This window comes from Varanus komodoensis, unplaced genomic scaffold (genome assembly GCF_004798865.1).
Source record: "Varanus komodoensis strain SLA01 unplaced genomic scaffold, ASM479886v1 scaffold5, whole genome shotgun sequence".
Classification (NCBI taxonomy): Eukaryota; Metazoa; Chordata; class Lepidosauria; order Squamata; family Varanidae; genus Varanus; species Varanus komodoensis.
This window is the reverse complement of record NW_025336087.1, coordinates 43,885,945-43,903,069: the sequence shown is the minus strand read 5'-3', so window position 1 is coordinate 43,903,069 and position 17,125 is coordinate 43,885,945. Positions and strand designations below refer to the sequence as shown.

Genomic DNA, 17,125 nt, shown 5'->3' with positions numbered 1-17,125 from the left:
TCTGTAAGTCAGCCACCCATGCCCCAGATGCTGACACTGTGATGGGTGAACCTAGCCAGAGTGTGTGTGTGTTTATTACAGCAACCTTCTCTGACTTTGTACCCTCCAGATACCTTGAACTACAGGCCCCATTACTCCCAACCAGCATGACCAATAGACATTTGGGCTGGGGATGATGATATTGCTAGTCCAGCATATCTGGAAAGCACCAGACTTGAGAGACACCATGATTTTTCCACCCCAAAGCACTGAAAATTAGACTTAGTTTCTTTGGTATCTAGAAGTCACAGCATCAGTTGGCTGAGTGAGAACATCTGGATCTCCCCACTGGATGTCACCATTTTTAAGCTGTTCCATTTGTAAGCAGCCAACCTGCAGTTTTTATATAATAAAATGTACCTAAATTTTATTTTCTCAGTACTAGAAAATACTCCCAGGTCAGTGGACAGATACCTGACATTTATCTAACATTAAAAGCTGCTGTCTGAGTGATAAAGGATATGTTCATTTTGTGGAGAGGAGTGTGGGGAGGAATCACTCCTTGTTCTCTTACCCAACATTGAGTACAGACTAAATGGCTTTTTATTAGCCTGCAAGGAGCTACATGTCCCTTTCCTACAGATGAACACCTGTGGACATTGCCCAGACGTTATGGAAAGGAGGTTTTGAACTGCGTAGTTCAAGCTAATGATCCACAGGAACAGCTGTTAACCAGACCATGTTTTCAGGAAGGACAAAGAGGCTACAGATTGGTCTGTAACGCAGATTTGCCTCCCTTAAATTTGTGAATATGGTTGACATGGGGTATCATGTAGAAAACAGGCATGCTTCATCTGAATGAGGCTATTTTATTCATGTTCTCTGTGTTTTCCTGTTTTTGTGATCATGATTACAATTTTCAATTTTAAGCCATGACAGACTAAGAATGTGATTTCTCCCACACAGCAAAAGGACAAAATGCAAAGTTAATACTTAAACATGAATCATGCAGGTTACTGTGACATGTACACATACTGGGCATCTAAAAGGCAATTTTGATTTTGTTCTCGGGGAAAAAAGTAGAAAGCTCTCTTATTTTGTTCTCTCTTTTCTGGATCCTTCTTATGCTTCTGTTTGCACATGTACCGTTTATGTATAAAAATAATAGAATGAGAATTAGTACTGAATGAACGCCATTGCCTGCTAAACAGCAGTTTAGGAACCTGCTAATTAATACATAAACGTTTAGTTGTTCAGCATGACAAGTGAGGGTTCTTCTATTAATCTGCTGCATCTACTAGTTTCATTGCAGAACTGAGACCCAACCACTGCATGAAGGAAGTTTCCTTTCTTGCTTTTCTGCTACATAACCTGTAGGTGACACTGGGGTATAGTGGAATAATGCAAGAGAAAAAAGTGGTTTTTTTCTTATTTTCAATTAAATGCTGTATTTTTCCTGCTCTTAAAAACAACAAAACCAACTAAATAAAAAACCCTCACCAAAAGCATTCTTCAAAAGAGAAGCAAAATTGGAAGTCATGAATGATAGCCACCTAAACAACCCATAAAAACTCTTGAGTAGGGAATGGTGATGATGATTAGTGTTATATAGAAATCCATGAGGCTAGCGGGATGAAGCAACTTGATTCAGGCAGCATTAAGAAAGAGGAAATAGAAGAATGTAGGAGTTGTTGCCTGAATGTTTCAGCAGGAGGGATGGATGAAGGCAGGGATGGAGAAGATGGGGCTTGCAATTCAACAACTGGAGAGCCCCAACATCCCTCATTATTGACATGAAGTTCATGGCCTATGAGAGGGCCACACATTCCCACCCCTGTTTTAGAGTTCAGTATTTCAACTAGCTGCTTCAGGCAGCAGAACATTTTTGCCTGACAAAGGAAATCCTTCTTTTGGAACACGGCTGCTAACTGGGATATACATCAAGCCTGGCACTTGACATTGATCTGCTCCAGATGAAATAGACAATGACTCTTCTGGATTTTGTCCCAATATCATGAGTAAAATTGCACAGAGAGTGTTCTCTAGTCTAATGTGCCAGAACTAAGGTGCAGAAGGTAGGATTGCATTTCAGTGGATCTACTGGACTAATATTGTACATACCCCCTACTCTTCCCTCATTCTCTTTGTGAACATTAGTCTTTGCTTAGGCTATCTCTGTTGTCTAGCCATTATTATTATGTTACACATGCAGCTATTATTTAAAACTCTCTCTCTCCTTGAAACAGATGGCACAAAACTTGCAAGGGATCCAAGAAGCAGCTATTTTCTGACAAATGGACTGTGACCAATATGCCAGTACCACAGAGATACACCAAGTTCTTCTTGCTAGGTTTCTACTCCTGCTGCTCAGAATAAAGAGTTATATATGTCTAGTAGACAGATGTTTAGGTGGCCCAACCTATCCCCACAGCCCAGGCAAGCAAGAGCTAAGAGGACTGGGTGCAGGAGATAATTTTATTGCCTCCTCTTGTCTGCTCAGGTAGGAAAGAGGTATCAAGGACCTGTTGCTGGGCAACAGCAACTTCTAAACAGGTCAAGTATTGTTGGACTTTTTCCTTAGCCCAAGAAAGAAAGAGGAGAATCTCTGAGATTTATTGATCCCTTTGGCAAATTTGAGGGCATACTTAGAATGAAGATGACTTGTTTGAAAGCAGCCTTTTGAGAATTGTCTGATAGTTGCAGAATCTCCTTTTTGAAACTTAGCATTTATCTGCCTGTCTATTCACAGAGAATGAGAAAGAGAATTATAGGAATTATATAAGCAATAAGTTCAGTACTATGCTGCAGGCCCACATAGTTGGTTAAATTTAAGTTCTTTAATGGAGTTTCACAGAAAGCTAATGTAGCTTTGTTGACCATTCAGTCAAGTTTCAAAATCCATATTAGTGTATTACTTTTATTAGGTCCACATAAAGGTCACAAAAATGTGCAAGCTTTCAAGATCTCTAAATCCCTTTATAATGAAGAGCTCTGATGAACAGATCTAGAGATGTCAAAAGTTTGCACATTTTTGTAACAGGTTGGGCTAGTAAAAGTATTACATTAATGTGGATTCTGGAATTAATAGTTTTTTCCTCTAAACAAGTATTACAACAACCTGTTTGAATCTGAATCTTTCTGTCTTCTACCAAACAATATGGCCAGAATAGGATTGCATTGTCCCTTCCCTTCCCTTCCCTTCCAGCTACAGAGGACCAGCTTGGAGGGAATGGCAGGCCAGGATCCCAAACAGAAGCACTCCTTTGGGGAGGAATAAAGCCATGCATGAATTTTCTACTTTTCTAAGTTTACCTGGCTTTGTACAGTTGATACTATATCATACCAGATACAGCATAAACAATGGCAAGTTACCTTGAAGGCAAAGAAATGATCGGTGTATTTTTTACCAAACACGAACTCCGCACCGGCATCAGTGTATGCCAAGAAAGCCTTGAAAGAAAATTAAAAAAAGATTAAAAAATAACATTGGCAATATTTTTTTCCCTAGACATCAGTATGCTAGGTACTTATTACCCTCTCAGGTCATCTTGACATTTGTCTTAATTGATATACCTCAATAGGTGTGTCTGTGGAGAACAATCAAATATGACCAACTGGGAGAGCCAGAGATTATACAAAATATGTGGTTGAACAGAACTGACTGGAATTCCCAGTTGCTTGAATCAAGAAAAAATTCTGCTTCACATTGCTGCAAAGGTGATGCCAGTTTCTGTAAAGGGTAACAGCTGCATAAGGAAGAATATACCCACAGTGGATAGTGGAGGAAGGGCCCAGAGGGACACTGTCATAAGTTCCTATTTATCATGTTGAGCAGTCACCCTTCTTAAATTAGGGGTCTGCTAATTAGTAAATAAATATTTAGGGGCAGCAGGCCTTCAGGGTGCTGCTCAAAATGATACATTGGAGCTTTTCTACATGGGGCTATTAATCTACTGCATTTACTTGCAGTTTCATTGCAGGACAGACCCAACCACTACAAGAAAAGGGTTTCCTTTCCTGCTTTCCTACTACATAGCCCCTAGGTGGCACTGTGGTACAGTAGAACAACACAAGAGAAAAAAGTTTTCTTCTATGTTTGCAATTAGAGTTGCAGAACAATTCTCTTTACTTGGAAGCAATTCTCACTGTATTCACTGAAACTTAGCCACAGGTAAATGCATCAGATTTCCGACTAAGAATTCTTTCAGCAGGTGTCAGCCCTTACTTGGAAGTGAGTCTAAATGAACTCACACTGTGGAAATTAATTCTAAGTAAATATGCCTGGGTTTGGGATGTTAGCATAAAGCTATAGCAACCTTTTACTTGATTGGATCAGGGTTCTGTCTAGCTCAGTATTATTTTTCCTGACAGCAGCTCTTCAAGAGAGTTTCAGGGTGGGGTTATTTCTCATACTGAAGAGCTTTCAAGTGAAGGTTCAGGAGTCTTGGTGGGAAAAGCAATTGCCTTTTCCTTGTTACCAGGAGTCCCATATATGTGTCAGGCCACCTTTAAAGCAGCCACTATGTGAATCATTGAGCTACTCCGGGCTGCTTTCTGTCAGCTCCCAGAGCATGGTCAAATAAACCTATTTTGGGGTTCCTGTCCCTCTGAAGCACAGCCATCCAAATGGGTTTCCTCCCCCTCACATAAGTGCCCAATCCACTTCTTGCTGCTGATATATATATAGCCAAGGTAAAGTAACATGGTTCACTTGGGGCTTACCTGCACTTGCTCACCAAGCCAATGGAATGCATCAAATCCTACTTTTGTCCGCAGTGTTATTAGTCCAAGAAAAAATTGCATTCCTATACCCCAAAGCACTGGTCTCCACACAACCTAGCCACACATAAAAGAGAAAGACTAAATGATAGGAACTACTAGGCATAGAAAGAACACGGAATTGACCACATTACACCGTCTAATAGTGAACTCAGGTGGAAGGGGGATGCCAATTGGAGCCACAAACAATCAAGTGGGAAGTATTTGCATGCTTGGGAGAACTCTAAGGTTTGCAAAAGAAACTTTTATAGAACTAGGGTCAGTGTAACATTGTCTATCAAGTGGAAAAGGAAAATAAGAGGGAGAAATACAATACTATGCTGAGTTTTTGTTCTCTGGGGAAGTGTTTACAACTTAAAGCAGCTGTTCCTAACTTGGTGTCTTCCACTTATGTTGGACTGTGTGCACAAAACTCTTCATTCCCAGCTAACATGTCTGAGTGTATCTGGAAGGATGGCAAGTTTGACTGAAACCTTGAACAAGATTTCTCCTACTAGCAGGTGAGAATGCTTTGTAAAAAAATTCACTTGTCACATGCAGTTTTCATGTGCTGTTTCCTAACAAGTTCCTAAACCTGTTTTCTTTCATAGGCTTGGCCACTTCCCCCTTCAGTCCTGAAGAAAGCTTCCAGAAGTGCTTAGAATGGGAACATAATTATTTAATCATCTCTGGAAATTCAGAAAGCATCATGGGTTGGTTGGTTGGTTTGTTTTGCTACCTGAATAAAACCTATGGCTTCCAGTTCTTTTTGAAAATCAAAATTAAAAAGCTACATGTTCTGTTACACTCTGCATTAATTTTCTCTGTTGCTATTAAATTATACTTGAGTTATTCCACTTGACACTTATCCTTGCTTTTGTTTAATTGTTCATCATAGTACAGAACAGGTTAGACTGAGAATTGTTATGCCAAAGTAGCTTGATTGCCAATTGATGAGAAATAAGGGAGGAAAAATAACACTACCACCTGGCTTTTAACAGTAGCTTTATATAGAGAGTTAGTAGCTTTTCATGGCAGTGAAATAAAAATTAGCCCTGTGCATGTGTTTGGGTAGCCATTTGTTTTTCTTTTGTTGTCCTCTGTTTGAAAGGCTGCCAGAGGATTGCTGTTTATTTGAAGGGTGGTCCTGTCCAATTGCAATTCCTATTTAAAGAACCCCAAGAACGGTTTCCTTAGTGTTGGTAGAGGCAACTGGGCAGGGAGACAACAGATCACCTGACCCCAGTCTTTCACACTGTGCTGAGCTATCCTGTATTTCACTTTAAATTATAATAATTATTTCTAAATGGATACCTCTACATATAGATTTGCATAAGTAAAACAGAAAACTCTTTTGTCCTTTTAAAAAGTCCTTTATAAGTGGCTGCTGATAGACAAACATGACCTAATCATAAATCTCAAGGCTCAGAGGCACTCTTATGCATCATATACAGGTAGTCCCTTGTTTACAAATGAGTTCTGTCCCTGAGAAAATGGAAATTCATCTGTAAGTCGATTTTGTATGCAAGTTGGATCACGTATAGTTGGCCCTCCACATTCATGGGGGTTAGGGGCACAGGACCCCAGTGAACACGGAAAAACAGTATTTCTGCCGCCCTAGATCTAGAAAGCCTCCTCTTTGCAGCAAGGAAATGCTGGAGGGCGGGAAAGCATGCTTTGGAGGCCTTTCTCTCACCCTTTTTCGCTTTTATCCCCCCGCCCTCCATATGGTGCTGCTTTGAAGGCCCTCCCTCACTCCCATTTCACTTTGTATCTATGGTGATGATGACTTTTTGCCATAATTTTTAAAAATTAATAGGCTCTATGGCAGTTTGTTCATAAGTACAGGTTGTTCATAACTCAGACATTCATAACTTGGGGACTGCCTGTATACAATGGTGGCTGACCTTTGTGTAGACTAAGGAGGTGACCCTCCCAAATAGCAAGCGGGGCAAGAATGGGGCCAAGGAAATTAGCTGAGGCCAGACTAGATTGGAGCAAGGCCATGCCACAGAACAGTGGGTGGGGCAGAGCGAGGGGGAGTAGAAAGTTTAATCAGCAGTATAAAGGTTAGAAACCTGTGTTGTTTGGGTGGGCGTTGCACGTGTCCCGGCTTTGCTTGTATGTTCATGTAGTTCTCATTATTCCTGGAATAAAGCTGCGTCCTTCTGAAATGCTGTTTTGACTGGTCAGGCTCACCAGGCAAACCCCCTGCCTTATGAGGCTTCTCAGATTTCAGTAACTCTGCCTAACAGATACGCCAAAAATCAGGCAGCAGGCTCAGGGCCAGTCCTCCCTTTAGGCAAAGAGGGAGACATTGCCTCGGCCTGTACATGCTACTGTGGGGACAGCAGAGGCCTCCTCTCAGGGGTTTCTCCTGTCTACGTTTAGCCTGTGGACGACAAAGCTTTGTATACTACCAAAGCTGTCATGCAGCCACTAAAGTAGCTCTCTGCCTCAGGTATGGCAGAGGATAATAGCACATTGCCAGTCTTGAAGTAACTTGTTTATTTACTATATTTATATCCCACTTTTTTTCCTTCTAAGGAACTCAAGGTGCCTTACACAGTTCTCCTGTTCATCTCATCCTCACAGAAACAACCCCGTGAGGTAGGTTGAGTTGAGGGTTGCCCTCTTTTCTATCTTACTAAATAGAAACATAGAAACAGAGCAAATCAGAAGGGGCCTCTCGGGCCATCTAGCCTGACCCCCCCATCTTCAGCCAGCTCCACTCATGACATGTCTACCATGTGCATGTTCAGCCTATCCTTCAACACCCTCATTGATGGGGCTTAAACCACCTCCCATGGAAGCCCATTCCATACTGTTGGGGTCCTAACTGTGAGGAAGTACTTCCTGGCATCCAAATTGAACCTTGCTTCCCTGAGCTTTGCTCCATTGGAATGCCTCCTGCCCTTCTCTGCAGGGGAAAACAGGCCTCTACCCACCCTGCGTACCTATATGTACCTATATGTCTCCATATATATGAAGAAACTTTACCTCTGTACATTAGTGTACTTGTTCAACCCCTTCCAACAAGTTCCAAATGCACAGAGGCGGCGTATGTTGTACACTCCTAGTATGGTTAGCTGGGAGTGTAACTACCAGGCACATTGACAGTGCTCATGGCTCTTTCTTTCAGCATGAAAGTAGGTCATATGAGCCCCATTTTTCTATTCCTGGGGTGGGCAGCATGTAGTCCTTCAAATATTTTGGCCTAAAACTTCCATGATCCGTCACGGTTGGCTCCACTGGTTGCAGTGGATGAGACCTACAGGTCAAAATATCTGGCACACCCTAAGTTGCCCACCCTTGTTCAAATCCCTGCAGAAGATGGGAAAAAGCTGTTAAAATACAAAAGCTGGCTAGGGAAGTGGGCTTGGGGTTGGTTTTGGCAAGTTGACAATTTGATCAAATGGAAACATTTAGCCATCAAAATATCTAAGTATGGCTTACATAGTAAGTATCTGAAGTAGTCTACCTGACGGTTCTTTCCCTCAGTGCTGCTTTTCTGTCCCAGTTTATAAACCTCATCAGTTTGCAAGACAGATAATGGGATCCAGTGAGTCTTTGTTGATTTGCACTCACTTTAGTAAAATAAAATTGGCCTGTTAGGGGAATTATGACTTGGTAGGGGTGGGATGGGGGCAACACAATTCATGTTTGTGTTGGTAGTAAAATTCCTGCATGCAGGATTATGGGTTAAAAGTCAATACAGTTGTTTAAGAAAATAAAATATTGTTAGGGGACTGGATGATCAGAACTGGTACTTTTTGGAATTTCTTGTGCTTCTGATGCACCATTCCCATCAGTAAGACAGGGCCAATTTCTGAGGGGTATTCTTTATAATCGTTTGGTGCAGAGCAATAGTACATTAAACTGACCATGCAAATAAAAAATGTGTGAGTACTCACTTTGGTTGGGTATTTAGAAAAGATCAGCATCAAAAGAACATACATTACAAGCCCACCAAAGGAAATGAGCTGTTTGGTTCCTTGTTTGGCTGTGTCAAAGATAAGCCAGCACACAATGGCAGCTATTAGAGCAATCCATGTGACCCTGGGTAAGAGGAGTTTGAACAGTACAATAAACAACATTGGAAAGAAAGTCATGATCTTTGTCAAGACAAGCAGATGGCAACTTTTGAGGGCTGGAGGCTATACTGACCACCCCGAGACCTGCAGAGCTGTATTCCTTTCCTGATTCCACTGAAATCTCTTTGCTCGAAGATAGGTCTTCACTTTCCAATAGTCTATTGTTTGACATTTTCCAATTATTTTATAAACACCTTTTATAGTAAACTAATTTATAATCCCATCCCATCTCTAGATAATCTATCTATTACCCTATCTATCTAAACATACCTCTGCATTTTTTCCCAATTTATATACAAATAAGACAAACCATATATTTTGGTGGCTGAAACATTTGTATTGAAATTGGTTTGATTTGCTCCTGTTCCAATACTAAAGATATGCTATGCTTTTAATACCATGGAGTTAAACTTTATCATGTACTAATTGCTTCAGGTAAAACATTTGCTAAAAAGAGGGTACAAAAGAGCTTCAAAGTTTGACACAGCTACCTATTTTACAGTATACCTCTTACTCTCAGTGTTTATTAAGTATTTCTTGCTTATTGAAAAATAAGCAACATTATTTCAAAATATGATGATTATTTTAGTGAATAAATTCATAGCACTACATGATAAAGAGCTAAACACATATTCTTACTCTGCAAAGGAAGGAAGCCATAGTATATTTACCATTTCAGCCAAAACCACTGTGTTTTCAGAAACTTTCCACAAGGAGAAAAGGATTCTGCGATTCTGTCCTCATATTTGGCTATCAGAAAGTCCCAACAGATGAAAAAGATGGCTAGGAGAGTGAGGACGAAGAGGGCCAAAGCTCTGCGAAAGTTCAAGACACAGGCCGCAATTACCATTGCCAGATAAGCTGTCATGGAAACAGGCATCAGCGTATCAGTTAGGTCCATAGCACAGAATAACTATTCATTCCTCAGACAAGTCCCAAGGGTGGTCTACAAATATATTTTGCTACAATTTATCCAAACTTTTGTTTGGAAAGCAGTACATCAAACAATCCTGTTTACATAAGTTGGTGTCCTTACCAATAAAATCTTACTTTTATTGAAGACAAACTTATTAATGGAAAGCAGAGAAAGAAAACAGAGGATAAGACTTTTTGAAGGGAGTGGAAACAACCTTATCCAAGAAAAGTCCCTTAAAAAAAGCAAATAGTAATGCTGGTATCATTACTTAATTATTTTTATACCAAAGTAGCCAAAACTCCCTGGGCAGTGAACAACAAATGATGCTTAACATTAATGAAATGAAAGCTAGGACCACCAGCAGAGGTCTCTCCATGTTTTCTAAACAAGAGCATTCAACAGTTTATTGGCTTACATGTTGAATTTTTTCATAGATATATGTACTTTTGAAATTCCTTCTTATCAGAGAGGCGGACCTGGAAAAATAACTACAGCAGGAATGCAACTGGCATGGTGGACACAGAGAACCATATAGGAGAAACTATGCTATGATGTAGTGCCTGGATCATATTGGAGCAAGGTGAACAACAGCAAAGTCCTATGAAAACTTCTGCTAATTTTTTGTAAAAATGAACAAAAATGAAATATTTATCTTATCTAAACTACCTAAATGGTTACAGCTGTTCCAGCATGGGGAGGGCCTGATATATCTGAATGCTAACAAGTGGTTAAAACTGAGCATCTTATCTGAAAAAGGAGGGGACTGTGCTAACTTAGCACGATGAACATAGTTGAATATGCATGGATTCAAACCCAACCTTTGAAACCCAGCAAAGGATGAAACCCTAGGCCTTAGTTTCCGTTTCTTCCACACTTGATATTCCTTTAAATCTCAAATATTTTTTGTTTCAGATACAAAAAAAATGTGCATGTTGGTAAATTCTTATCAAAACGGAACTGAACTGGAATCTCACCTATCCCGAATCAGGAAATTCAACACAAAGCCTGTAGAAAGTTGGAAATTGATGGCCTAGACATAAGTATTGTTGACTGACTTCACAAGAGTTGCATCAAACGTGCTTTTCCTAAATCACACTGGCTGTGTAGGAGCTGCCTGTGGCATTCAGGAGACTCCTTCTAAAGACATCTCTCCAAATGTTGGGGATAGTGATGGGGCAGTGGGATATTAATTATGTGAGAGGATGCTCAAATATGGCATGGTGTTTTTTGCACAACAGGACAAATCAGCAGGTAATTAACTAATGTATATTTAACATCTGGTTTGCTTTTTTTGGGGGGTGGGGGAAGGAGAAAAATGGTTACTGTGGATATCCAAGCACTACTGCCTATCAGGAGCCATTCCAGTGAAACCTGGCCAGTCTAGGTCCAGCTACTTCAATACTACAACCTGGACAAATGTCCAAAACAGGAACACTCATTCCAATATAGTCAATTTGTCTGAAACATGAAAGAACATTGGAAGAAACAAAGAATTTAATGAAAGGAAGTTAAAACCACAACTTAGCAAGAAGAACCATCTTTATTTCACTTGTGTGGTTTGCTAATTCTAGGCAGAATTGACTTCTAGTCAGGAGCTTTCATGAAGAGTTAAATGGATTCATTTTTGGCTCACTCCATTTCATGGCATATAAAACAGAAGAAGTCTCTTTGATCCTTGTAATTAAGTAAGGCCATTGTTTTTTCCTGCTGTGCACAAATCCCCTAGTCCTTCCAACAACAAAATAACTGATTGGGGAGATAGTTTCAGAGAGCTGGCTCTCTAAATGGAGCCACACGTGCACTAAAGCCAGCTTTAAGCAAATGACATGATACAGAGGTACCTTTTCAGTGTCATGCCTGGGGAAATAGAATATACAAAATGTGGTACTTTTTTGCATTGTAAGTTTAAGTGACAGCTTGTAGGATAATGCAAGATTATGTCATGCTCTGTTCTTTGTGCTTTCATTAAGCCTGAGGCAGGAGGAGTCACCTGGCCAATTCAGGAAAGGGCAGACTAGAACAGCCTATCTGAAGAACTTTGTCTTACAAATTGCAGTGCTGACATGACAGGAGAGGTGAGCTTTATTTTAGTAATGGTATTACAAAAGGGGTGGACAGCAGCAAGATGGCAGAGGCTTGCTGGCTCAATGTCATTCAACCACATCTTCTGTTGCACTTCACTGAAGGACTGTAAGAGATGCTGTGTTCATGGCCAAAGTCTTCAGATTAAAAAGACAAACAAAATGTGAAGGACACTGGTTGGAGTGTTGCATGCATGGTTTGAATTTTTCTGTTGTGCTATAATTGCTGTTTTGGAATGTTGGTGGTTTTATTTATTTTACAAGCCTTGACACTGCATTTCTCATTTATTTAAATGAATTATATGCAAATGAACTATATCAGGTGTTCCCACTTGCCCTTCTGTGAGATGTGCCTGGTGTAGGGAGTGGGCCTGCTTCTTCCAAAATAGAGCATTCAAAGACAGGTATTTCAGACTTTGAGTATGAACTAGAAGAGGTGGGGTTGGAATTCTGAGGGGAAAATGCCAAAGTCAGTGAGGTTTGAGAACCAGACCAGCTCTGGCTCAGAGGGAGACCCTGTAGGACAGAGAGGTGCCTGATGATGAAAGCCTGCAGATTAAGTAATGCCCAGTTTGAGCAGCAGGAACCTCTCTGAGGGTGGCACTAATTCCACTTGGTAGGGGAGGAGGTGGACTAGTTTGGAATAAGCAGCGCTCAATTCCTGATTAGTGGGCTCATTAACTTGATGGCTGGTTCTTGCTTACTACCTAACAAAGCTTGGTTCCAGTGACAGTTGTCCTGGGAGTGCAGAAAAAAAGGGAAAGAATCCCCCTAAGGTACAAAACCTAAGATCAGTCTGGCCTTAAGTGCAGTTAACTGCCCCTTTATAGCTCACTGCTTTGTTCTGCTTTGAGAAACTGTTCCCTCTCCTCTTCCTTTTGTCTTCACTCCTTTTTCTCTTGTGTGTCTTTTTATTTTAGCTTGTAATGATAGGACTTTTTCTCTCTCTTCCTCTTTCTCCTTCCCCCTTATGTTGATGTGAGCCATTTTGAGCGACAATAATTGGAAAATTATTAAAATGAGGAAAATGCAATAAACAATTAAGTTTTGTCCAGAGCATTCAGAATAAGAGAGGCAACTTTTCCAAATAACTTGTGATCCATAAAGTGAGGGATGCCTGCTGCCTTTATAAGAGCACATCTGTTTTGTTTTCTTTTTTGACCCAGTCTTTGTTTTACTGATTCATTCTTGGCTTACCTGCTTTGCATGCAGAAGGTTCCAGGTTCAATCTACATCATCTCCAGGTAGGAGAAACTCCCAAAATTCTGAAGGCTGTTGCTAATCAATGCCATCTATACTAGGGTAGATGCACCAATGTTCTGAGGTCAGATTAAATGCTTTTCTAATCAACATAGCAGAGTTAAGAATAAGTGGCTTTTTTACTTCAGTGTGAGCATGCATGGTCCCAGCTAGAATTGTAACTATGGTGCTCCAGAAAGGGGAGAATTTAAGCATTCCTTTCCCTGTTTTTATCCTGAATCTCCACCTCCTCAGCAGGTTGAAAAAAAAGAGGGGAGGGGGAGAAAGGGAAAAATCTTTTTTTCCTTTTCCTAACTTCCTGGAGGTGCGGGGTGGGGTGAAATTTCAGGATCAAAAGTGTGTGTGTGAGAGAAGCTTATATCCCTTCTCCCTGAATGCAACTTCCCCAATAGGAATTTGAAGAATTCTGGCCCAGAGCTTCCTATGTTCTATGTTTAGAAAAATTACCCCTCTTTAAATTTACCTTTGGATAATGAACAGAACAGTGACAAAGATAGTTCTGAAAGATTGCAAGAGAAATTCTAATCACTTCCAGCTTAATTTAGAGGATTTCATGATGCCTGAGGCTTTGCTGTATCACTGTTGCAAGAACTACACATTACTGCACTTGTGTGAACAGTAATGCATAGTTGCAGGCACACTCTCTAAGTGACTTTTACACAAGCTGCTTGGAGGGATTACACTGGACTAGATACAGCCTCCTATGTCTGGAGGAACCCAGGTTGGATATCCTGTTGTTTTTATGTCCCATAAAGTCTTCTCCGACTTATGGCAACACTACGAATGGAAGTACTCCAAAATGCCCTATCCATGATATCACTGCTTAGCTGTTCTAAATTCAAGGCTGTACTTCCTTTTTGGAGTCAATTATCTCCTATTTGGTCTTCCTATTCTTCTGCCTTTAACTTTCTCTTGCATGGGAAATCTTAGTGCCAAGAAAATATTTTCCTGCTTGATTCTGGATAATCTAATTGCCTTTGAACAATGACTGTGATGGATCAGGTAAAGGGGCTCTGTGTGTCCAAAGGAGCTCAGCCCTGATGTTGTGCCTTTTCCTAGCCCTGCCTCCAGGGTTCATGCTGTCCAACAATACCTGTTATTAGAATGCCATACATCACATATCGGATGCTGGTTTTATGTTTCCTGCAATAGTGACCGACCATATCATACTTCTTTTTGAGATATCTAGAATGACAAAAGCAAAGGGAAAACTGAATACTGACAAATTATGAATTTTAAAACAACCAATGCTGAACTTGTAAACAAGAAAGACAACATGCCAAAGTTAATAGTTTACATATAGTAGTTTGCAGGAATCTGATTCTATCAGTATAATAGCATTCTAGCATAATAGGCATTGTCCAGTCCTCTTTATATTTCCATCTTTTATATCCTGTGTGAAATTAAAATGCCTCATAACTTCCTACAAAACGTATTGGAGTACTTGGACTTCAGCTTGTAATGAGTGAGCCCAAAGCTGTTCAAATCAGAGGGAGGGTATTGAATTCTGGTGGCACATGCTGCTGGGCCTTTAACAGCCACCTGACTTACACACATTAGCAAAAATAATTGTTATACCCATGCTAGGAGAAGCTTCACATGGTAGTTCCTGCATATTATGTTGCTCTTAAATGCAGTATAGTAAACCATGCCACATCTTTTGGTAAATTGGCAGGCCTTAGTCATTCTGTTTCACTTCACTTCACTTCTGGATCAGGCTATAAGCCAGAGGAAAATCTGGAGCAGAGCCCAGAAGGCTTGTATGTTGTTGATTTTCTCAACAAAGTATGATAGTAAAGCTAAAATAGAAAAGCAATTAAACTTATTTAAGTTCAGGAGCTTGTTAAATCATGACTCACTCCATTGGCAACCTTCACCATATATAAATTAATTGAAGAAAACTTCAGGGAAAATTTAGAAGCATTAATGGCATTATTTAGGTATCTTACTCATGTTGACTTCAATTTGCTAAGTTTTTTTCCCCTGTAGTAGTCATATTTAATTTTGTGGAACAGTTCCATAATTTTGTAGCTGATAAATACTGCAAATCAGTACAAAGTATTAGTCATCTGTATCTTTGAGAACCCACTCTCTCAAATTAGAATGATTAGAATAATTATTGATATTGCTTTACTTACAGCTAGAGTAGTGATGATGAAGTTAGAAAGTGACTTAAAATATAATAATATTTGCAACAGTTGTAGCTATTGAATGTGTTTATCTGAGTTCCAAAGGAGATATACAGTGGTCAAGCATATACTGAAAACTGGTCAAGGTCAATTTGAGTATTGGATATTCAGTTTTATTGGCTGTTTGTATAATACAGAGCCCATCATTGGTTGTTTAATCCAAGTGAGGCATGATGTGTGCAGCTGCCATGATGACAATGCACCTCTGAGTCAGGGTTTGTTGTGTTGTATGAATCCAGGATCATGAGTTATGTGAGGGCAAAACAACACATGCATTATTCATCATCTGTTTTCAAGGTTATGCAAAGGTTGTTTAATAGTTGCATTACCAAAGCATGTTGGATTTGCATTACACAGTGACCCATGAGTTGGATATGCAATTCCTGTCCATGAGTGCCATGACTCATTAGGGTTTTAGTCATCCAGGATGAACCATACTGTGTCATCTGAACCTGGACTTCGAGTGAGGATGGACATAATCATCTAGCAGCTTTGGGCAGCTGTTGGTGCGCCAGTGGGCCTCACCACTAATGCCTGCCCTGGGGCAACTTTGAAAAACCATGGACCCTGTGCTCTGTGTAATGCTAGGCAGGTGGATTGTTTCTCCAGAAAAGCTTTGTTCCAGGTGCTGTGGACAATTTAAATGGCAACTACACGCAGCAGTTGGATGTTGTTTGAGGTGCTCCTGCTGCAGCCCAATATCAGTACCAGATAAATACCAGATGTGAACCCTCAAATAACTTATGGACTGTTGCTGGGTATTAGAATGTTCTTTTTCCCTTAGCCAAGGCATCCTGCCCAGGTTCAGATAACACAAGTCATGTGGGTGATTATGCAAATAGTGTCTGGCATGCACTGTGGGTTGAACATTGCTCTGTGGCTTATTTAAGCTGTAGTGATCATGAGAATCAGGCCAGTGACTTTGGGCAAATTGTTGATGTTTCAGTGTGACCCTACCTTGGAAGGTTTTCTGTGAAAATAAAAGGGGACAATGCTGCATGCACTTTTCTGGATTATCAGAGGACGTGGTGACAACTGACACATTCAAGGTCCAGAAGTGATCTCTCAAATAAGCTGCCACTCATGGAATCTAAGACGTTCTGGAACTGTGGTGCAGAAGACTAGATTGTCAATACTAGATTGATGAGAAAAGGGATAGTTGAAAAATCCAAAATGAAATGATTACCGTTTGGGCCCAGGTTTCTCTCTTTCTTCTGAGTCATGTGTGTTCATTTGAACATCATTCTCAATACTGATGTTTGTATCATACTGGAGGGAGAAAGAATCATAAACAATCTTCATAAGAGCCAAATGAGGGGGATCAGCATTGTTTAATGACTTAGATTCATACTGTTGATTGCCAGCTGGTAAAGCACATTCACCTTGGTCTGTTCCTGCTGCTCTACCAGAGATTTGATATGCAGAAACCAACAAGTTTCCTGGTGACAGAACTAATAGTACCCTTTTTTAATTGCTTCAGATCCAGACTGCTGTTAAGGGACAGGTACAAGGGTCGATTCTTTCCTACCTAAAAAAATGAGATGTGATTGTCCCAGGCTTAGTTGGGGCCAAACCACAATCTGGATATTTGCAAGGATTACAAGTTGGTGCCTTTGGCAACAAAGATGCAGATGAAAGAAAACAGCACAACTGGAGAGTCACTAACTTCTTACATCAAAACTTCCCGAAGGGGAAGAAGCTGTAATTGTGCACTTTGCAACATAGATTGCAGAGTGGGTTTCCCTGTTGCAATGGCATTGAAGGTTTAACTATTTCAGCTCCTTTCTGCCTTTGCCTCTTGCTGACAGCTGTTTCTTACATAACACATCGGAGACCAGATACAGGAAA

General features: G+C 40.4%; 1 protein-coding gene and 1 long non-coding RNA gene across 3 annotated transcripts in view; one reads left to right on the top strand and one right to left on the bottom strand.

The window, feature by feature from the left end:
• The window catches only part of SLC28A3 (solute carrier family 28 member 3), a 66,701-nt gene that overhangs the window by 36,265 nt on the left and 13,311 nt on the right, over positions 1-17,125 (bottom strand). Inside the window, exons 3-8 of the mRNA XM_044446897.1 lie at positions 16,464-16,546; positions 14,182-14,273; positions 9,503-9,692; positions 8,652-8,796; positions 4,702-4,815; positions 3,352-3,429 (exon numbers count right to left, since the gene is read on the bottom strand). Of these exons, the coding sequence (XP_044302832.1) occupies positions 3,352-3,429; positions 4,702-4,815; positions 8,652-8,796; positions 9,503-9,692; positions 14,182-14,273; positions 16,464-16,546 (702 nt within the window). The remainder of the gene's footprint in view (positions 1-3,351; positions 3,430-4,701; positions 4,816-8,651; positions 8,797-9,502; positions 9,693-14,181; positions 14,274-16,463; positions 16,547-17,125) is intronic.
• On the top strand, positions 5,061-11,108 carry LOC123031673. 2 transcript variants are annotated; one of them, XR_006416355.1, is made up of 5 exons: positions 5,061-5,258; positions 5,349-5,450; positions 7,285-7,347; positions 10,214-10,327; positions 10,660-11,108. It is a non-coding gene; the product is annotated as an uncharacterized LOC123031673 (long non-coding RNA). The 2 variants fall into 2 exon arrangements; XR_006416357.1 differs by having other exon boundaries at positions 10,182-10,327.